At 40.1% G+C, this 24045-nt stretch overlaps 1 protein-coding gene across 2 annotated transcripts in view; it reads left to right on the top strand.

Moving 5' to 3' along the window:
* Window positions 1-24045, top strand: part of LOC145360729 (fibrillin-1-like) — a 407592-nt gene that overhangs the window by 19688 nt on the left and 363859 nt on the right. For both annotated transcript variants that reach the window (XM_080216108.1, XM_080216109.1), the window contains exon 5: window positions 7749-7844. In XM_080216108.1, coding sequence (XP_080072234.1) covers window positions 7749-7844 — 96 coding nt within the window. The remainder of the gene's footprint in view (window positions 1-7748; window positions 7845-24045) is intronic.

Raw genomic sequence — 24045 nt, 5'->3', positions numbered from 1 at the left:
ATGATGGATTTAATATGCCAAATGTTGTTATTTGCCGAAAGTTAATTTCTAGAAAAGTTTCATGTGCATTTAATTTATATTGGTAATCTACTTTTAACCTTATAAAAAAGTAAAGTTTCAGTATGACCTGTTTTAAAATTTGTAAGCTGCTAAGTATGGGGAGAGAAAAGCTAATTTAAATACTGAAGGGTCAAAATGTTCTCCTCTTGCCCTTCTCTTTGCTTGAATACAATTTCAAAGGCATACATTGCATTCTAATGACCCTTTTTAATGCCTGAGACTTCATGGTGATTGGTAAGCTATTTTACAAGGACTGGGGAGGGAAATGATGGTTTGGGGAGCAAGACGTTTTATCCTTGTCTGCTGTCTACGTATGTTGTTCCAAAAGGCAGTACAAAGGGGTGGAGCCTGAGGGATAGGGCCAGAGCCAGAGCAGGGTTGGAGGCAGGGAGTGGGGGAAAACTCTGAATGGGGGTGGTGAGGGCTACTGGTAGGGTTGGCAATTTGGAGAAGGGGGCGCGATGTCTGACCCCTATGTTTGGCTTAGCTTCCTGCTGAATAAATTGTTTTCTGTGTAAAATTATCTTCCTTGGTTGTCATATTAGTTACCTTCACCATTCTGTTTTATATAGCCAGTAGGAATTGTCACTTCCTAAAATTAACTGCAGGGTCTCAGATGACACAGCATTTTCTTTCAACACAACCCACGTATTAGAAATAACATAAGGTTGCAATTGTCAACTGAGTTTTCAAGAAGGAAATAAATACTTTTCAAGAGGTAGGCTGATGATTAAGAAAGAATGTTAAAAATAAATATCCAGCGTTTCCTACTATGTGATATATTTTTTATGAAAGAAACCACTGACAATTAAACATAGATATGGGGTGATCTAAAGTCAGTGGAACATTGATTAGTGGAATTATTTGTGAAAGATCAATATAAAAGTATATTTGTATTTATATTTGAATATAAAAGTAGGGAGGTCTTGCTGCAGCTGTATAGGGCATTGGTGAGGCCGCAGCTGGAGTACTGTGTGCAGTTTTGGGCGCCGCACCTGCGCAAGGATATTTTGGCCTTGGAGGGAGTGCAGAGGAGGTTTACTAGGCTGATGCCGGAGTTGAGGGGGTTGAGCTATGAGGAGAGGCTGAATAAACTAGGCTTGTACTCGTTAGAGTTTAGAAGAATGAGGGGAGATCTCATTGAGACATATAAGATGATGAATGGGATGGATAGGATAGAGGTGGAGAGACTCTTCCCGCTCAAAAAAGACAGTAGGACTAGGGGGCACAGCCTCAAGATAAAGGGGAGGCGGTTTAGAACAGAGTTGAGGAGGAACTTCTTCACTCAAAGGGTGGCGAATCTCTGGAATTCTCTGCCCGTTGAAGTGGTGGAGGCTGCCTCGCTAAATATTTTTAAGACGCGGGTTGATGGGTTCTTGATAAGAGAGGGGATTAAGGGTTATGGGGAGAGGGCGGGAAAGTGGAACTGAGCCACGACAGATCAGCCATGATCTTATTGAATGGCGGGGCAGGCTCGAAGGGCTAGATGGCCTACTACTCCTCCTATTTCTTATGTTCTTATGTTCTTATCAACAAGTTTTTTATCTATATCAAGCAGGATTGTTGAAGTTTCCCATGAACTAATTTCTTAGATCCACCATTAATAAAGATTAGTGGACTAAAATTTATACAGTGGAAGGGGGAGGTGGGGCAAGGAGGTAGGGAGAACAAATTTCAATGAATTCTATAAGTTTCATGGTATACTCATGGATCACTTGTTGAAAGAAATAATAAATTGATTCAAAGCAATATTAACAGAACAAGGGAAATGTTTGCCTCATTGGAATGGTTGCTAGTTCAACAAAAAGAAAGAATACTTTATCTTGGTGATGAAACTTGTCCTCTGTTATACTTCTAGCAGTTTTACACCCACTAACTGTTCAACAGTATCAGATTGTGTCTCAAATGTCACAACTGTTATTACTTTCAACTGGTCCAACTACAGAGAGTCAGCCAGTCATGTGTTACTCTCATGTTTTGTGCTTTTGGACGCAGCATACTTTGTTGTGCATTGCATGTTATCTGCAATTAAAAAATATACTTGACATTTAACTGCTCTCTGAAGTCTGATGTAGGAAATCATTAAAAATAACCTAACAAGAATAAATTGTATAGATCACTTGGCAATGACTTAGACACCAGACATGGCAAAGGCACGATCAGCCCTGTTGACTCTGCATAGCCCTCCTCACTATTTGGAAATTCTGTGCCAAAATTGGGAGAATTGTCCTCCAGACTCAACAAGCAACAGTCTGATGTAGTTATCCTTGTACAATCATACCTTAAGCCAATATCCCAGACTCTCTGGTCACAATTCCATGATGGGGCCTCATAACAGACCCCATCATGGCCCTGTGGTAAATGGTTGGGAGAGCATGACTCTGCTAGTCGCCAACATTGACTCTAGTTTGCAAGATGTTTAATAGAAAAATAGGTGCAGGAGCAGGCCAGATCAAGCATGAGAAAGAAAACCATCTTATTACAACCTACTGACCTCTCTCAGCTGATGAATTGGTATTTCTCTGAGCTGAATGTTATTTGGAAAAAGTGCTGATAATGCCCAGGACTGCAGATATGGGGAAACTTCAATATCCATCACCAAGAGTGGCTTGATGGCACCACTTCTGATTGAGCTGGCTGAATCCTGAAGCTCTTGGTTGCTAGACTGGACCTTTGGCAAGTGGTGAGAAAACATGAGGGAAAAACCTATTTGTGTATCATTTTCACCAACCTAAAATGGTAAAACACAGGAAGAGGACATTCTGCTATTGTGTTCTGCAGACTCTCTGAAAAAGCAACTCACCTAGTCTCACTCCTCTATCTTATCTCAGCCCTACGATTTTGTTTCTGTTCAGGTAATTGTCCAATTATCCTTTGAAAACCACAATTGAATCTATTATCACCACAATTTCAGGCAGTACATTCCAAATCCTAACCACTTGCTGAGTTAAAATAGAAAGCCTTTCCTAAAATCACCATTGCTTCTTTTGCCAGTTGCCTTAATTTGGTGCTGTTTGATTCTTGATCCTTCTGCCAGTGGGCACATACCTATGCCTATGCTCCATACCTATGCTGTCTATACCCCTTATGATTTTGAACACTTCTATTGAATCTCTTAATTACTTCTACAAGGGGAAGAACCCAACCTTCTTCACTGTATGTAAGTTCCTCATCTCTGGAACCATTCTTGCAAAACCTTTCAGTACCCTCTCTAATGCCTTTACGTCTTCCCCTGAAGTGTGGTGCCCAGAAGTGGATGTATTATTATTTCACTTAAGATTGAATTAGTGTTTTGTCCAGGTTTGTCATTTTCTTGCTTCTTGCTTCATATTACTACTTTTGAAGCCTAAGATACTGTATGCTTTATCACTTGCTCCGTCATTTTCAATAATTTGTCTCCATACAGTCCCAGGTCCCTCTATTTCTGTACCTGTTCAGAATTTCAGCCTTTATTTTCCTTGTTCTTCTGACCAATATGAGTCACCACACTGACTATATTAAATGTCATTTGCCACTTGTCTGCCCATGCCATCAGCCAGTCTATGAAGTCTATCTTATTCACAGTTCATAATTCCAAACTTGTGTCATTCGCAAATTTTGAAATTATGCACTCCACACCCAAGCCTAGTTTGTTAACATACATAAAGGAAAAACAGGTGCCAAACACTGACCCCTGGGGAACCTCACAGTATAGCTTCCTCCAGGCCGAAAAGCAACCAAATACTTATGCTGATTCTGCCACTTGGCCAATTTAGTTTCCATGCTGCTATTGTTTCTTTTATTTCATGAGTTATAACTTTGCTGACAAGCCTATTATATGGCGCTAGATCAAAGGACTTCTTGAAGTCCATGCAACCACATAAACAGTATGACCCTCATCTGTCCTATTTGTTACATCTTGAAAAATTAAAAATGTGAGCTAGCAACAATTTTCCCTGTTAGGCTTTGTCAGTTAATCCACATTTGTCCAAGTGTCTGTTAATTTTGTCCCAAATTATCTTTTCTGAAAGCTTTCCCATCGTTGAGGTTAAACAAATTGGACTGTTCTTATTGGGCTTATCCTTACACTATTTACTGCTTCACTGTAGCAGAACATGATAGGAGCATCACCAATTAAGCATCTAAGGATGGAATGTAAATATGAATGACATACTTGCAAAACAATGGAAGCAACATGCTATAGACACAGTTGTGGTTCCAGAGATCTGGCCAAAGCTCCTGCCCCATTCAGTTGTGTATGGTGCTTTACAATCAAACAACTCATGGAAGGAGGTGGCTTCATGAAAATCCCCATCCTCAGTGGTGTTGAAATTCAGCATAGGCAAGGTCTAAGGCATTTACAACAATTTTCAGCCAGAATGGTCAAATGATCCATTTTTGTCGTCTTTGAAGGTCTCTACAATCAGATAGTATTTGATTGACTCCATGTGATATCAAGAATGTTTGAGTCCATTGGTACAGTAAAAGTAATGATCCTGACAACATCTTGTCAGGATCATTACTGAAGGCTAGATGGCCTACTCCTGCTCCTATTTCTTATGTTCTTATCTTGGCTGCAGTGCTGCAGAACTTATGCCCTCAAACTAGTTAGGCCCTTTAGTGAGTGTTCCAGTCCAGTTATGACACTGACGTATATCGGACAATATGGTAATTTGCCCAGGTATGTCCTCTTGAGAAAAATCAGTAAGCTGATTTTGATACAGATTGAAATGAAATGGTTGACATTGCCTTGCATTGTTTTTGCCTGGTGATTTAGCTTAAAATTATCTTCTCACGTATGACCTTTGGTTGGTATATGCCATTGGTTTGACTTTGGCCTTCTGTATCATCCATACGTGCATGATGAATGACACACAAAGACTTCGATTTTAGAAAAAAGATAGCAGCAATACAATTAATAGTCTGTCGTGTTTCTCCAGTCTTTGGAAATTAATGGGATTGTAACTATTCTGCAAAATGTTATCAGTCACATCTTGTATGTAGTTACATATAGTATTCTGGTTAATTGGAATGAGTCATTGTTTAAAGGAACTCTTGGCGCTGGTGAGTGTCACAGCCACAGCCAAAGCAGTTTGTCAGTTGTCTTCAAATCTTAAAGCACCTGACAATTCAGTTATTCCTTGGCATATTCAATCTCCTTAGATACTATTCCTTCAATGTTCTTCAACCCCATTCCTCAAACCCTCTTGGATTCTATTCCTCAATTATTCCTTAGACCCTATTCCTCAAACGTCGCTGGAGCCTACTCCCCAGTTAGTCGCTGGAGCCTACTCCCCAGTTAGTCGCTGGAGCCTACTCCCCAGTTAGTCGCTGGAGCCTACTCCCCAGTTAGTCGCTGGAGCCTACTCCCCAGTTAGTCGCTGGAGCCTACTCCCCAGTTAGTCGCTGGAGCCTACTCCCCAGTTAGTCGCTGGAGCCTACTCCCCAGTTAGTCGCTGGAGCCTACTCCCCAGTTAGTCGCTGGAGCCTACTCCCCAGTTAGTCGCTGGAGCCTACTCCCCAGTTAGTCGCTGGAGCCTACTCCCCAGTTAGTCGCTGGAGCCTACTCCCCAGTTAGTCGCTGGAGCCTACTCCCCAGTTAGTCGCTGGAGCCTACTCCCCAGTTAGTCGCTGGAGCCTACTCCCCAGTTAGTCGCTGGAGCCTACTCCCCAGTTAGTCGCTGGAGCCTACTCCCCAGTTAGTCGCTGGAGCCTACTCCCCAGTTAGTCGCTGGAGCCTACTCCCCAGTTAGTCGCTGGAGCCTACTCCCCAGTTAGTCGCTGGAGCCTACTCCCCAGTTAGTCGCTGGAGCCTACTCCCCAGTTAGTCGCTGGAGCCTACTCCCCAGTTAGTCGCTGGAGCCTACTCCCCAGTTAGTCGCTGGAGCCTACTCCCCAGTTAGTCGCTGGAGCCTACTCCCCAGTTAGTCGCTGGAGCCTACTCCCCAGTTAGTCGCTGGAGCCTACTCCCCAGTTAGTCGCTGGAGCCTACTCCCCAGTTAGTCGCTGGAGCCTACTCCCCAGTTAGTCGCTGGAGCCTACTCCCCAGTTAGTCGCTGGAGCCTACTCCCCAGTTAGTCGCTGGAGCCTACTCCCCAGTTAGTCGCTGGAGCCTACTCCCCAGTTAGTCGCTGGAGCCTACTCCCCAGTTAGTCGCTGGAGCCTACTCCCCAGTTAGTCGCTGGAGCCTACTCCCCAGTTAGTCGCTGGAGCCTACTCCCCAGTTAGTCGCTGGAGCCTACTCCCCAGTTAGTCGCTGGAGCCTACTCCCCAGTTAGTCGCTGGAGCCTACTCCCCAGTTAGTCGCTGGAGCCTACTCCCCAGTTAGTCGCTGGAGCCTACTCCCCAGTTAGTCGCTGGAGCCTACTCCCCAGTTAGTCGCTGGAGCCTACTCCCCAGTTAGTCGCTGGAGCCTACTCCCCAGTTAGTCGCTGGAGCCTACTCCCCAGTTAGTCGCTGGAGCCTACTCCCCAGTTAGTCGCTGGAGCCTACTCCCCAGTTAGTCGCTGGAGCCTACTCCCCAGTTCTGACTAGGAAATTAAGTTCCATTCCCATATTTGTTCACAGCTCTGATGTATTTCTTGGAAGGGAATTTCCATCTTCTGATTTTATTTTTAATTCATGGTGAGCTACTACAGTCTGTAGTTAAAAGGAATTTCTGTGTCGTAGCTGCAGCTATTTAATAAGCCAGGTCTGTCAACTGGCAAGCCAGTGGATGGAAAGTGAATGACTGCACTGGATTGAAATATTCCAGCTGTTGTGCAGGCTTGTAGTTTCTGGCCTGAGGTTGAGTAAAAAGCGGTCAAGAATTTATGCCCTTCTATGGTACACGGGTAAATTTCCTTTAGACAACTTATCCAAATATCCTGGCACAAAATAATAATTTGGACTGCTCGCAAGGTCTGTCCAGGAAAGAAAATAGAAGTTGACAGACTTCAGGAATCCTGCTCCTTGATGTCAAAACAGCTTTGTTCAAAAGAAGATGGCTTATGCCCTAGATCAATTTCATGGGACATTCTTAACATAGTCTTAATATCTATTATCAATCCTTGGTGTCTAACTTTATTTCTTATTAATGAAATATGATTCTGGGACTTAAGGTTTCTTTGGCCTTCTTTTTGCCTTGTCGTGCAAAAATTAGTTTTCTGGTCTTTCTAAAAGTATATTTGCCTCCGATTTGCATAATAAGTAATTAAACTTGCTAACTACAGGATTTAAATGGGCTAACCTTGGACCATCCTGTCTGCCTAGCCCCACATGCATCCCTTTAACGAAGTAATTTCATTATAGTTAATAATTGTTCATATTAAGCATGTTGAGTGGTGATTTCATGCATTTTCTAAGTATTACTGGTTTAAATGAATTATCATTGTTGTATTATATGGCTCATAATCTTCAGCTAATACGTCAAATGAATTGTGCTGCTAAGAACTATATTATAATGCATTGATCCAGTTAGTACTGAACACCTTTTAATGCTTAAATCAGTGAAAGTAATTCAGTTTTGTAAGGTTGTTGCATGCCATACATTATCCGTCACCAGAAGATGGAGGGCCAGTTGTCCATTTATTTCCTTGATTAAAACTGCCTTGGCATGAAATTTAAAACTTTTAATGTAACGTAATTTTAGCATTTCTGAAAACATAGTCAGGACTAATGGACAAAAATGCTTAGCTATTTTCTAAATTTTAAAAGATGTTGTTTTTCAGCTATCTGTGAGAATGGGTGTTTGAACAGTGGAAGATGTGTTGCTCCCAATCGATGTGCCTGTACATATGGATTTACAGGAGCACAATGTGAAAGAGGTAAGGCAATTGGTGCTATAACAGAATCTGAACAATCATGGTTTACTTGACTGATTCCTGAGATGAAGGAACTGGTTTATGAGGAAAAAGTTAACTGGTTGGGGTCCATACCTTTTGAAATTTAGAAAGAAAGGGTGATCCTATTAAAAATGTAAAATTCTGAAAGGATTTGACAGGTTGTATATTGAGCGGATGTTTCCTCTTGTGGGAGAGCCTACAACTAGGGGACAAAGTTTAAAAACTAGGGTCTCCAATATAATACTGAGATGAGATTTATTTTCTCTTAAGGGCCATTAATTATCTTCCCCCAGAGAGCAGTGAAGCTAGTTCGTTGAATATATTCAAGGCTGAGTTAGAGTTTTGATTGACAAGGGAGTCAAGAGTTATGGGGGAACAGGCAAGAACGTGAAATTCAAGCCATAATCAGATTAGCTGTGATCTTATCGAATAGCAGAGCAGGCTCAAGAGGCCAAATGGCCTGCTTCTCCTAATTATTGTGTTCTGGTTCTCTCTAATGGTCAGAACATTATCTTAGTTTGAGATCTATTTTATTTGTTGTTGCCTTGTGTTTACCAGCAATGTTGATCTATATTGAGTTTCACAATTCTAGTTATCATTGTACTAAAAAAAAATTGCAACTGCTGAAAGATATAGATTCACCAAAATGATTGAGGGATAGAATTTGATTATGAAGAGTGATTATGTACATTGAAAGAATGCTGGAGGGTGATATAGCTATTTTTAGGATCCTCAAGGGAAATAATAGTATAGAACAGGTCAAGCTACTTCACCTGGTCCAGGACAACCTGTGCTTGAAGGAAGTAAATTCAATCACTAATCTGTGGAACCAATATATTAGTGATAAAGTAGTAAATCGATGGAACAACCTTCTTGGGGAGTCGATGGAAGAATCATTGAATCAAATATAAATTAATTACATTGGAAAACAGAATGTGAGTAATTTGAGATACACCATTCTTGGAGACAATAGGTGATTTTGATTTCCAAAGTACTTAACTACTGGAGTTTTTCTCCATTTTACATCTACATCTGTTGTAATAGATTGGATAGTGTTTGATTGTTATGATTAGTTAACAAGTCTAGTTTAGTTTTATCATGCGACTGTCAGGATGGTAGTAGGGGAATTATATAAACCTTGACTTTTTTTGAATCTTAGCACAAAAGGAGGATGTTTGACTTATCATCCTTGTGAAAGAACTATCCAAATTTGTCCCACTCCTACAAGTTGATATTTTCTTATGTATGTCTGATTGCCTTTAAATAATCTCAAATCTGGTATGCCATACTGAAACAACTCTTACCAAGTCACAAATGATACCCTATATGACTGATAGACAAATTATTCCTCCTCGTCTTCCTTGACTTGTCTGCAGCCTGTTGATCCAATGCCTCTCTCCTATTAGCCAGCTAAGTGGGGCTGCACTTGCCAAGTTCTATTCTTGTCCATTTAATCTATTGAAAGAAATTCTCAAATTGTTATTAATCATATCATTTTCAGATATGGTAATGTATGTGTGAACATATTATTTTTAAAAATTATTATTTTTAGCATGTTTCAAATTTTGATCATTCTTGACTATAATTGGGAAAATAGCACCTCATTAACTTAAAATAAGCAGTACTTAACCACAATCATGAAAATGACTTGACTTCCTTTTTGGGGTTACGTGATGACAAAACGAAGCATGACTGATCAAAGTTCAGCCTAAATCTTAGAATTAATCAAAAAGGTGCCAACACACTGGGATCGGTTGTATTTGTAATAGCACATTTGACTTTGAGTTTATATTTCATTGACTAGCCCAGGAATTATGGCATGCTATATTAACATGTGAAAGGTCTGTCTGTCCTTATGCTGAATTGCATTTCTATTTAAATACATGTGTTGCACTCTTTATTTTGGAGAGATTAATGTCTTTGTTAAATTAGCTGTTAAAATAACATTATCATATCGAGCTAATATAGAATTGCTATTTTGGGGTAATACTTAAATAAGATATAACTTCTCACTATTTTCATCCTACCCAATGAGCAGACAGGTGACTTACTCCTTAGTCTCTATGAATGCCAACTAATACCTATGCATGTCATGCATACCAGAAATCAGGCATGTATGAAGGGATCTGGAGTGATGGATGACTAATTGATTCTCTCAGAATGGGACAGCAGTTGATCTCTGCTTCCATCAACCCAATGAGTGCAGTGTCTTTGTATGTGAGAGTTATACACGATTCTGGTGAGCATTGCCAGGTGGAAGTGAACATTTAGATTTTCAAAAAATGCCTAATTGTTAATTTGAAGTAAATGTGTTTGTTAAATGTATGCAGTGTGGTAAATTACTGGCCTCAACAAGCTGAGTTGTGGCAATGGTGGGGAACATCTTCCTGACAACAGCATCAACAACTCCCAGGTCTGATTAACAACCTACCTTAAAATAGAGCTTATTCCTAATGTTAGAAAAGTACACGTTACTTCATCAGTATGAATACTTTTCACAACAGCTACTTATATGATCAACATGTACTGCTATGAGGTTGTATTTCCAACTTTTGTATAAAAATGATAAAGCTGTTCTAAATTTTTACAAAAGAAGGAAAAGTGAAGAAGAAAAGTTGACCATCAGATGTCAACTTATATCAAGGTGAGCATTGTTAGTGCTAACAAACCTCACACTCTGTCCTATATCCGTCGTTAGCAATTGGTTATAAAGTTCTGAACAACGTGGTGTCATAAAGAATGAGAGTTAACATTATTTTAGCCAAGATTGTTTCATATAGGAATCATTTTCTGGACGTTTCCAAACACGAGCTACGTCCAAAGATTTGCACGCAGCACTAGCAATGCCCAACTCTGCCCACTTTTAAATTAGAACTACTTCAATTCTAAGAATCTAAAAATTTCTGTTGGAGTGAAGTCAAGTTTCTGCACATAGAGTTACTGAGCACTAATTTTGAGCACTGTTAGCCCATACTTTCTGCCTATATTTGCATGCTTCCAAGTTGCTATATAGAGAGAGTTTGTCCTGTACAAAAACAGTTCTGTGGACATATGTCCAATAATTAAGCTTATTTTTACTGGCGTGTGAAATTTGCCGGCGTATTAGGTATTTGAGCAGAGAGTGCTCCATATTCCAGTGCTAATGTGTAGCAAGTGTGTGCACAGCTCACTTTCAGGAGAGGCTCAGTTGAAATGTATACACTATAGTAAATTAATGGCCCCTTGATTGTTGACACATGCATGCATTTTGCCTGGGCGCATATTACAGTATTGACTTGGGCATAAGTACCAACTTTGTTGTGCTCCAGGTTTTAAGATATATTTTCAAGATATATAGGCAATGTACGAGAGTGATATAGCCTCATTATAACACCATATTACACACACATTTAGTTCAATTAGTCCAGTGATTCCTTTCCTTTTTTTCTTTGTCTATTCTTTTGCCCTAAGGTTTCTTTTATGGCTCAGTGATAGCACTAGATAGTCTGGGTCAGAAGATTTCAGATTTAAAATTCATTCCAGGCTTTGATCACACAATCAGTATACTTCTGAGGGAGTGCTGGATTGTCAAAGAATCCAGATTTGAGGTAAGCAATTAAAACTATTGCCCCTCTCAGATAAAATAGAAGATCCAGTGGCACTATTTGAAGTGTATGGGTGTTTTCCTCAATGTTCATACTTCAACCAAAATGATTAAAAACATTATTTCATTGATATTTTTGGGACATTGTTGTGCATGAATTGGCTGCCAGATTTCCTTACGTTGTAAGTGACTCCACTTCAAGAGTATTTAATTGGCTGAAAAGTAAATTGGGACATCCTGAGATTCTCAAAAGTGTTATATAAATGCAAGTTCTTCATCTTCTTTCTCTTTAACCTCCGCCTGATGGTTTGTCAGATAACTGCCTGGTGGTGGCTAAAACCATAGATTGGCTAACCATAGATTACTTGAAACTATCAGGTTTGCTTATATTTAAAATATTTGCTTTCTTCTTCTGGTCTGAAGGGTTAATTCTGCTTAATTGAACTGACCACAGTTATAATTGCCATCTCTGTACATTATTGCTATTTATGTGGTACTTTCACTCCTGCTGTAAATCATTTGAGCAGATAACCGATGAGCAACAAGCAAGGATGTGCATGCAACAATCGAAAAGCACTTGCACGTTTTGTTTTCCAGCAAGTACGTTTGCGATATACCTTGCAATTGTGCTGAGATATTATGCCCAGCACTGGTATCTATTTTTCATTTTTATTTAATGCAATTACTGATACTTGCATCCTCAAATAACCATATGTCCAGTGGTGACATGGCCTAAAACACTTTTTGATAAAATAATTGTATGAGGTAAAAGGAGCCTTCCCTTTTTGGAGCCATCAACTTGCATTTATAGCTTTAAACACAATTATTAGGAGATATAAGATTAATTCTTTGGCATAAACTATTCATTTAATTTGAGCTGACATGCTCACTCCAAACGCTTGCTTGTAATTTTCTCTCGTGATCTAGAAACGTGGGAGAGACTGTGTTGTTTCAGGCTATCTCTTGCCAAGCTCGCTGCGCATCATCTTGGAAGACAGGGTTCCTTTTCTCTCAAACAATGAAATCTTTCCTGTCTATACTTTTCATTAATACAGTGAATGTGGGGTTGACGTTGCAGTCAGATCAGCCATGATGTTATTGAACGAAGTAGCAGGCTTGAGGGGCTGAGTGGCCTAATTTGTATGTTCTTATGTTCATCGACGACCTCTAGAGAAATTCTGAAAGCTTTATCTTTTTCTAATACTATGCATTACAATAATACTGCTCCTGAATCTGTGCATCTTGTTTGTGTCTTATTCTGGCACATCTACTATTAGTTCTTTCAGAATATTTGTTGAGTCAGTTGTAGTGTTGAAAGTTGGCCACCTTGATGCAGCTATGCTCCTGCTTTAAAAAATAATTTCATGTACCTATTCAATTTGGGACTCTGCCTCAAAGTTGACTTTTGGATCCCGCTGTATGTTAAATCAGTTAAGGAAGTCTCTTTAAAACTGTAATTGAAGGGCTCCATTGCAGCAGTGTGATCATGCATTGGAAATACTCCCATGGCATTTATAGACTTTGTCACTAGTGCCACAGGAATTGCCACATGCCTCTTGGCAGACTACAAAACAGACAGCTGTTCATTCATGACAGCATACATCTGGCCTGTTCCTTAATATTTTCCAGATTGCAGTGTATTTTACATGGACGTAAGTGACTCATAGGTTACTTGGCTTGGCCAGCAGCAACATTTATGTGCAGGTTATATGAGGTTAGAATTCTTAGGCAGTGCAACAGTGACCAGAGAATTGCTGGACTTCTGACCAGTTGGCACTTGGCCTTGGGTAACTGCTCCCTTTTTCTTCTTGCATACTGACTCATTTTATGCTACCTCCTCAGACTTGGTATGCAGACCCTTTGTAGCTTGCGTAACTGCCCTGGTGTTTGACAAAGGTAGTAGTAGAGTAGTAGGAAAGCATTGTGAGATTGGAAGCATCTGTGAATGTTATTTCTACCTTTAAAAGGTGATTGGGTGGAAAAAATACTTGCATTCATACACTGCAGCATCTTTCGTGACCACCAGATGGCTCAAAATGAAAGTCAATGAAATTTTTTTTAATGTATATTTGTTGTTGTAATATAGGCAATGCAACAGCCAATTTGTATGTAGAAAACTCTAATAAACAGCAATACGATAATAAGTAAATAATCTATTTTTGTTGATTGAAGGATAAATATTGTCCAAAAAATTAGAGATGGTTCCCCTACTTCTCTTTGCAATAGTGATATGGAATCTTTTAAGTACATCTGAGAGAGCCTTGGTTTAACAATTCATCTGAAAGACTGCACCTCCCTCAGTACTGCACTGGGATGTCAGCCTTGATTCAAACCCTGGACTGGGCTCGAAATCAGGTGACTCAGGTGAGATTAATAACTGAACCATAGTTAATCCCTAAATTTAATTCATGGTATTGAATTTCTTGAAGCAGTAACTGAAAGGAATGATTGATTACCCCCAAAACGAAAGGTAATAAAATAGCACTGTAGTGCTTGAGATCACAGTTAGATAGAGTTTCCTTTGAATGACACTTTGTGATCTTAGTAAAGTTATATATCTGTCTGTGTTACTGTTTCTGTAAGACAGCATTACGTGAACTGAATTTAATGTGCTAGTCATGAGTTTCATGGGGACCTTTTTGTCCTATGCACTAATTCACCCAAAGCTTATGGTTACTAGGATGAAAGGGGTAAGGGGTTTGAAATATTCCAGCATGTGTTGTTGCTGCTAAGTCTACCTTTTTTCCAAAATAATGGCCTGGATTTTGTTGCAGCAGTAGTGGTGAGGCTGACGTCGCACAACGTTCCAGTTATGTGAAAATTGGACTGCAACTTCCAGTGACTACATAGGCTGCAACTTCCCAATTTTATATTTAACTGGGTCTAAGATTCCTCCAAAAACTGTACAATAAAGATATTGCCATCCAAATATATTAAATGATGTGATGTATGTGAACTAAATCTTAAGTTAGGGCTTGTCCATTCTGGTCTATGCAACATTTTGGAGGCACAATGTCCTAATTATTGCAAAGCAAATTCTCTGGCACTGAAAATTAACTTTTACAAGCCTGAAGTGCACCCTTTCAGAGTGTACTTATTGTTAGTGATTTTAAACACTTTTTGTGAATGTTTCTCCTGCCTGATTTATATTTCTCTCTTTATCCAGTATTTATCTTTCTCTCTCTCTCTCTCCCCCCCTCCCTACCCCCTTTCTATTTTACTTTCTCTATCCAATTTGATATTAAATTTAGATGTTAACTGACACATCTTGGTTTAATCTCTAAGTACTTATTAATGATTCTTCAACTGGATTGATTAGGGAGGTATACAGTTGCATGCTTTGTTCACAAAAGTGCAGAACTTATGTATGAAGCGCTGTGCATTTTGGGTTGTTGCCTGGTAGAAACTGCCAGTACAATAGTCTATGGGCAAGTAATAAATAGCTGGTGCTGTTTGTTTACTGTTGACTACAAAAGCTTGTCGATTGAAAGCATCCAGAACATTGTGACAGATTTGATGAATATTTTTACAATGTTGTGCACCTGGTGCAAATTCTTATTAAATGAATGTATTGATTGAGATGAGGCTGTATTGCTGTAGGGTCAGCTTTGTAATTTTTTTTTCACGTTTAACCGCATGGCACAATCCATGCCTTGGAGGTGTCGGGCATAGTGCTAATTGCATATTAATTGTATGCTAGTGGTCAACATAAACTGAGGTTTTACTTGAGCACATATGAAGAGACACTTATTGAAACTGGTGTGGTTGAATTAAGAGATATAAGTTTATAATGTTTAATTCCACAAAACGTAAGACTTGAGTAAAGATTGTTTCCAGTATTGCCCTTCATCAGCATTACACCTTTCTGCAACTTGTTCCTGTGTAAGCTGTGCCAAGTGATTTAAAGTACAGGGTTGTGAATGTTGACCTCTTCAGTCACGTGTCTCTTGCTTCTCCCTCATTCCTTCAAACAAAGGTTCCATCCATCTGTGAAGTAGATTTTGCCTTGATGGTTGCATTCTTCATCACGATAGCTTGAATGATAGCTTGTCCAGTCTATCTTGTGGTATTCTAGTTGCTTCATCACAATTAAATGCATTAAATGTATTAAACAGATGGGCCTTCCTGATGCTCAGGTGTAAAAGTGCATGTTTTAGCATGTGCACTGAAATTTGAGAGATTCTGTTTATCTTGCTGTTTGACTTTGAGTTTTGTAGGTGATTATCATTTTTATACGATGTAATAGGTTTTGCAATGTTTACTAATTTCAGCTGTATTGGTGTGAGCAGCTGAGAAGGATTGAACTTGCTTCCTCTCGTCAGCCTCCTTGGTTAACCACAACAAAGGTTTAAGTTTGTTTTCATGAGGATATGCCTTTACCGAATTAGAATTTATTTAACTATGCAATGAGCAATAAGGATCCAATCAGGAAAGGTTTTCTCGAGTTAGAGAAAAGTTATTAATCACTATATCTGAAGGAAAAAAATAATAAAAATGTGACACTACATTATGGCTTTCAAAAATAAGAACAGCTAGATTCCAATTTTTAAAAAACCTAAGAGAATATAGGGTTAAATGTCCTTTGATTATCCTGGAGGCATAGGTTTTTAGCTTTGTGGCTGATTTGGATCAGCTAGCTTCTTGGATGTGGTTAGATGTAGAAGATGTTGCGATTATTATGAGATCTTGTTTTGTTGGTTTGAAAATCATACATTCAAAATTAAAAGAGCATAACCTTGTGACAGATAATGTTGAAAAATATTTTTGGCTATGGGCTAAATTTTAGCAAAGTGTCTTGAGATTTAGTATTTTTAGGGCAGCTTTTACAAGAGTTTTACTTGGACTACTGCAATGCATTACTGGAGCACTTTTACTTTCTAAAAATCTGTTCAGTAAATTTATTTAGATTGATGGGTAGGAGCTGCTAATTGTATGGGTGTTACCAACAATGGCTTAAATGCCAGAAAAATATTTTCACCATATATGGAAAAATTGCCACTTACAAGAATAAATAAACTCCAGTGCAATACTAAGGATGTGCTGCATTGTCAAGATGTTGCAGTTTGAACAAGGGGCTAAGTAAGTGCTTCTTCTCTCTGTTTTGGCTGACATTTAAGATGCAAAGGAACAATTAAAGAAGACTGCTTTGTTTCCCTGATTGCTTGAATAGGGACGTTACGGTGACAGTTTTCCAATCTGCTAGAACCTTTCTAGGGAATTTTAGAAGATTACAACCAATGCATTCCACCATCTTTAACCACTTTTTAAAAAGTCTCTGGGATATATTAAACGGTCCAAGGGACTTGGCAACTATGAGTTCCATTAGCTTTCCAAGTATGTTTTCTTTTAGGATAGTGAGTGGTTTTTAACCTTGCCTTCCTTCATTTTTGACCTTGATTTTTCTACTACTTACTCTTGGGATGGTTTTTGTGTCTTCTAACTTGAAGATGGATACAAAATACATGTTCAAAGTCTCTACCTAATTTTTGTTACCCGCTATTAACTCCCCAGGCTCATCTTCCAACAACATTTACTTGGGCTGTTGTTTTCCTTTTTATTTACCTTTAGAAGCTCATGCTGTCTGTTTTTTATACTTCGTCAGTTTTACTCTCATTCTACATTTTCCTGTTTGTTTTTTATCTGTTGCTGGTTTCTAAATGTTTTCCAATCTCTGGCCTATTACTAACCTTTGCAAAGTGAGTCCCTTTTCTCTGAAATTGATATCATCATTAACTTCCTGAGTTAGTCACTGATGTACATTTATTGTAGAGCCTTTCTAAGTGAAATATATCTTTTAAGAGTTGTGAAATATCTCCTAAAATTTTTGTTGCCTCTTGTCTACTGTCTTCCCTTTTTAACCTATGTCCCAGTCTATTTTTAGCCAACAATGTCTTCATACCTTTGGAATTGCCACAAGATGTTATTTTCAGACCCAGGTTTCTCTCAAACTAAATGTGAAAATCTATGATACGTGATCACTCATCCCAGAGGATCCTTTATTATGAGGTTGTTAATCCTATCCAATTACTGTCAGTCCCAGGGGGAAAATTTATATTTTATGTTGGGGTGATAAGAACTAGGTTTGTCTGGGATGTGATTTCAAGTAGAGCACCTTTCCTCTGTTACTGATCTTGTAGCCAAGTTATCTGGGAGATAAATAAGAGAGAAAGATTAACAAGGGGGAATGAATTGTGTGGGTGATTCTGATCTCAAGTTTTAATTTAAAACCAGCTAACTGCAGGTGACATTTCCTTCAATCAGGAATTAGTTGAAATTCTGCATATTAGCTAAGAGTTTTTTTTTACAAACTCTTGTTAACAGAAGTACTCCTAACAGTGAATTGGACTTCTGGGATAGCGAAGCTGAGAAGAGAGTGGAGAGAGAGTTTAGGTGCAGGGCTGTAGAGTTAAAGAATGTTAAAACCAGGAGAGTCCTGACTTCAACAACAAAAACAGAAAATGCTGAAAAATCTCAGCAGGTCTGAGAACACTGGAGAGAGAGTAGAGCTAACACTTTGAGACTGGCTGATCCTTGGTCAGTTCTGACTTTAGGTGTCCGCGCTTAAGACACTAGTAATGCTTGTATGAACTGGGACACTTCAACTGTGGGATGGTTAGAAGAGATTTGAAGGGGCAACCTCACTGGAAGTAAGTGAAAGGCCCAAGAAATCTCAATTGTATACAAATCTTTAAACCAGTACACAGACCTTAGTGATTAACCTTCTAATTTCTGATAAGCATCTGACTTGAGTTTTTTGGTGTAGTCATATGGGTGTAGAAGGGAATCAGTGGAGACCGCTGGTCTCCAGTTTGAAAAACAACCCACTACAACCACTCTCTGGCTTATGTCAAAAAGCCAATTTTGTATCCATTTAGATACCTTGCCCCGGATCCCATGAGATTTAACTTTATGCACCACCCTGCCATGTCGTACCTTGTCAAAGGCCTTGCTAAAGTCCATGTAGACAACGTCAACTGTACTGCCCTCGTCTACCTTCTTGGTTACCCCTTCAAAAAAACTCAAATAAATTTGTGAGACATGATTTTCCACTCACAAAGTCATGCTGATTGTCCCTAATCATGTTTGGAATTTGGAATTAGAATTCCAATGTTTGGAAGTTCACAATGATTAGGTTAAGCCATATAAAACAGATTTGTGAATGTTAAAAAGACAATTGCAGATGATCTAGAAGAATAGGAAAGAGAACAGTAAATGGAACTTAAAACAAAAGCTTGAACTTAAACACCGGAGAGAGAAGTTATCAATTTAGCCTGTTGTGTCTGTGCCAGCTCTTCGAGTAAGCAGTTCCCCTAGTTCTGTTTCCCCTGCTTTCTCCCCTATATTGTTTGATCCCCTAAACCCCAAAAGCTATATCTAACTCCTTTTTGAAAACATACAATGTTTGGGCTTCAACAGCTTTCTCTTCACCCCAGTCTTAAATGATTTACCCTGTACTTTCAGACTGTGAGCTCTGGTTCCTTGCCATTGAAGCATCTTTTCTACATCTACCCTGTCTAGTCCTGTTTGAATTTTATAAGTTTCTATGCAATTTCCCCCCTCATTCTTCTAAACTCCATTGATATAATCAAACTGGCTCAATCTCCTCGTATGTAAGTCCGGCCATCCCAGTAGTCAGCCTGGTAAATTCTTTGCTGCACTCCCTCCATAGAAAGAACATCCTTAGAACTTGGAGGGGGGGACGTGCTGGCACAGTGGTTAGCACTGTGCTTCACAGTGCCAGGGACCAGGGACTCGGGTTCGATTCCTGGCTTGGGTCACTGTCTGTATGGAGTTTGCACGTTCTCTTTGTGTCTGCATGGGTTTCCTCAGGGTCCTCTGGTTTCCTTTCTGAAAGAGGTGCATTGACCCAAACAGCCGCTGGAATATGCGACCAGGGGAATTTCACAGTAACTTCAATGCAGTGTTGATGTAAGCCTTACTTCTGACTAATAAATAAACTTTACTATTTTACTTCATCCTTCCTCAGATAAAGAAGCCAAAACACACAATATTCCAGATGTTGTTTCACCAAGGCTCTGTAGAACTGCAGCAAGACATTCTGCTCCTATATTCGAATCTTCTCGCTATGAAGGCCAACATTCCATTTGCTTCCTTAATTGCCTACTGCATCTGCATGCTTACTTTCGGCAGCTAGTGTAGGGGGTGCCCAGGTCTTATTGAACATTTCCCCCTCAATCTGTAGCTATTCAGATAACCTGTTTTCCTATTTTTGCTACCAAAGTGATAACTTCACATCTATCCAAATTATAATGCATCTGTCATGCATTTGTCCACTTGCTCAACTTGTCCAAATCACACTGAAGGATCTCTGCATCTTCCTCACAGTTTACTCCCCCGCCCATCTTTGTGTCATCTGCAAATTTCATGATATTACATTTACTTCTCTTATCTAAGTCATTAATAAGCATTATGAATAATTGGGGTTTTTAGCACTGACCACTGCTATATCGTACTAGTCACTGCTTGCCACTTTGAAAAAAAGACCTGTTTATTGCTACTCTTTGTTTCCTGTCTACCAACCAGCTTTCTGTCCATCTCGATACTCTGCCCCCAGTCCCATGTGCTTTAATTTTACATACTATTCTCTTGTGGGATCTTAAGAACATAAGAACATAAGAACATAAGAAATAGGAGCAGGAGTAGGCCATCTGGCCCTTCGAGCCTGCCCCGCCATTCAATAAGATCATGGCTGATCTGTCGTGGCTCAGTTCCACTTTCCCGCCCTCTCCCCATAACCCTTAATCCCCTCTCTTATCAAAAACCCATCAACCCGCTTCTTAAAAATATTTAGCGAGGCAGCCTCCACCACTTCAACGGGCAGAGAATTCCAGAGATTCACCACCCTTTGAGTGAAGAAGTTCCTCCTCAACTCCGTTCTGAACCGCCCCCCCTTTATCTTGAGGCTGTGCCCCCTAGTCCTACTGTCTTTTTTGAGCGGGAAGAGTCTTTCCACCTCTATCCTATCCATCCCATTCATCATCTTATACGTCTCAATGAGATCTCCCCTCATTCTTCTAAACTCTAATGAGTACAAGCCTAGTTTATTCAGCCTCTCCTCATAGCTCAACCCCCTCAACTCCGGTATCAGCCTAGTAAACCTCCTCTGCACTCCCTCCAAGGCCAAAATATCCTTGCGCAGGTGCGGCGCCCAAAACTGCACACAGTACTCCAGCTGCGGCCTCACCAATGCCCTATACAGCTGCAGCAAGACCTCCCTACTTTTATATTCAATTCCCCTCGCTATGAAGGCCAGCATCCCATTCGCCTTCCTGACCACCTGCTGCACCTGCAGGCTGGGTTTTTGCGACTCATGCACAAGGACCCCGAGGTCCCTCTGCACCGTCGCCTGCTGCAGTTTTTCGCCACGTAAGTAATAGTCCTTCCTACCATTCTTCCTACCAAAGTGGACCACCTCACACTTGCCAACATTAAATTCCATTTGCCATTTCCTGGCCCATTCGCCCAGCCTATCTAGATCCTTCTGCAGACTCTCCACACCCTCCGCACAATTTGCCTTTCCCCCAATCTTGGTGTCATCAGCAAATTTCGACACCCTACACTCGGTTCCCTCCTCCAGATCATCTATATAAATGGTAAATAGCTGAGTAAATATCTTGTCGAAAGCCTCTGAAACTCCAAATAAACCAAATCCACTGACTCCCCCTCATCAAGTCTACTAGTTACATCCTTGAAGAATTCCTGTAGATCTGTCAAGCACGATCTCCCTGTCATAAATCCATATGAATGGACTCTGTCTGACTCTGCCACTATTTTCCAAGTGGTCTGCTATTAAATTTTTAATAATGGATTCTAGCATTTTCTCACTACTGACGTATGGCTGACTGGTCTATCATTCCCTGTTTTCCCTCTACCTCCCTTTTTAAATATTGGAGTTAGATTAGCCACCTTCCAATCCATGGAAATTGTTCTAGAGTCTATAGAATCTTGGAAGGTTACCACTAACATATCCACTATTCCGAGGGCCACTTAAGTAGATTATTAGACCCTGGGGATTTATCAGCCACCAATCCCATCAAATTCCCTAATACCATTTTCCTACTAATACTGATTTCTTTCAGTTCCTCTCTCTCACTAAACCGTGTGTTCCCCAACATTCCCTTTAGAGATGTATTTATTTTTAACACAAGTAGGCTTACTTGTCTCAAGTTACTGTGAAAACCCCTTAGTTGCCACACTCCAGTGCCTGTTCAGCTGCACTTGAGGGAGAATTTAGCATGGCCAGTGCACCTAACCAGCACGCCTTTTAGACTGTGGAAGGAAACCAGAGCACCCGGAGAAACATGGAGAGAACGTGCAGACTCCGCACAGACAGTGACCTTAACTGAGAATCAAACCCAGGTCCTTGGCGTTGTGAGGCAGCGGTGCCACTGTGCCACCCGCAAATTCCCTCTTGAATGCCTTGATTGAATCTACCTTCACCACACTTGAGCAGTGCACGAAAATGTTTTTCTTCAGGTCCCCATTACTTATTTTGACAGCTGCTTTATATCTGTGTTTCTTGTTCTGAATTTTTCCACCAGTGGGAGACTCTCCCATCTGATCTGTTCAGATCCTTCATGATTTTAAGAAGAATGAGCCCCAGTGAAGTTGGCTCAAGCCATGGAAATAAATCACCATGTTAGATAATGATATAAGAACATAACATAAGAAATAGGAGAAGGAATAAACTATTCATCCCTGCAAGCCTGCTCCACCATTCGGTGAGATCATGGCTGGACGCCATTTTATTGCACTATCCCTGTATATTTTGATGTTTTAATATTTTGACATAAATTGCACTGAGTCAAAGCAGTTGGAGTTCACCAGTTGTAGTGGTACCAAAATCTAACAACTCAAAGTTATTGTATTGATTTTCATTAAATGAATGCTGTAACAAAAACTGATTTTTATCCTTTACCACAAGTTGAAGATGGCCTCAATGAAGATGCAAACTCTTTGCTTAATAAAGGAATACTGGCATTAGATTTGGGAATGTTGTGCCAATTGAGTACATGCTTTAGTTGCAGTTCAGAGTGGCTAATACCGACTGGGGAAAGATTAGGGCACCAGTTGGTACTTGGAGGAATTATGTGGAAGGCAAAAGTAGTCTGCACTTGCATTATTTGGAGTTTTGTGAATCAACCTATGTTAAAGACAGACATTCTCCAACTTCTTCCTTTGCCAGATGGATATTCACCAGATTAACAGTTGGCAAGTGAACAATCTAAGGAAATCTCTGTTTTTATAATCCCTGATGGTATATATCTAAAATTAGCTTTAAACTAATTGGGGGGGCAGGGGGGAGAGTGCAGGGGTGGGAGAAATTACAAAATCTAAAGTAAAAGAGAGGGTACGGGTGCGGGAAAATGTTGAGGATGTCCCAATAAAAGGAGGAGGGGGCATGAGAAAGGTTAGTAGCGTTCCTTCAAATAAGGTCCAGATAAAGGCTGGTATAAAGACACTTTATCTGAATGCATGAAGCATTCGGAACAAAGTGAATAAGCTGATGGCACAGATCAGCACAAATGGATATGATCTAGTGGCCATTACAGAAACGTGGTTGCAGGGTGACAGGGACTGGGAGCTGAATGTCCAGGGGTATCAAGTGTTTAGGAAGAATAGAAGGGAGGAAAAAGGTGGGGGGGGGGGGGGGGGGGGGGGGGGGGTAGGTAACTCTGTTAATTAAGGATAATATCAGGGTGGTAGTAAGGGAAAATGTAGGCTCCAAAGAGCAAAACGTGGAATCGTTGTGGGTGGAGATAAGGAATAGTAAGGGGAGGAAGACGCTGGTGGGTGTGGTCTATAGGCCCCCAAATAATAACTTAGAGGTGGGGTGGGCTATAAACAAGAAAATAAATGATGCGTGCAGAAATGGAACGGCGATAGCTATGGGGGATTTCAGTCTGCATATTGGTTGACCCAAGTCGGATGCGGTGGGCTTGAGGAAGAGTTCTTGGAATGCTGTCGGGATAGTTTCCTTGAACAGTATGTGACGGAACCTACGAGGGAGCGAGCTATCTTAGATCTGGTGTTGTGTAACGAGGCAGGTAGAATTAGGGATCTTATTGTGAGGGATCCTCTTGGGACAAGCGATCATTGTATGGTTGAGTTTTTGTTGCAGATGGAGGATGAGAAAGTAGGGACCCAAACCTGTGTCCTCTGTTTGAACAGAGAGGAGTACGATAGGATGAGAGAGGAATTGGCAAATGTAAATTGGGGGCGCAGATTGGTTGGTTGGACGGCTGAGGAACAGTGGAGGATTTTTAAGGAGATCTTTTTCGGTACTCAGCAGAAATATATTCCGATGGTAAAGAAGGAATGTAGGAGAAGGGATAACCAGCCGTGGTTATCATGGGAAATAAAGGAGAGTATTAAGTTTAAAAGCTGATGCGTTCAGAGTGGCTAAAAGTAGTGGGTGATTAGAAGATTGGGAAAAATTTAAAAATCAACAAAGAATGACTAAGGTGGTGATAAAGAAAGGAAAGATAGACTGTGAAGCTAAACTAGCACTAAATATAAAAAAGGACAGTAAAAGTTTTTACAAATATATAAAGAAGAGAAGGCTGGATAGAGTGAATG

The sequence above is a fragment of the Carcharhinus amblyrhynchos genome, chromosome 32 (assembly GCF_965287045.1).
Source record: "Carcharhinus amblyrhynchos chromosome 32, sCarAmb.v2.hapA, whole genome shotgun sequence".
In the NCBI taxonomy this organism is placed as follows: domain Eukaryota; kingdom Metazoa; phylum Chordata; class Chondrichthyes; order Carcharhiniformes; family Carcharhinidae; genus Carcharhinus; species Carcharhinus amblyrhynchos.
Note: the sequence above shows the minus strand (reverse complement) of the source record. Positions and strands in the feature narration are given on the sequence as shown.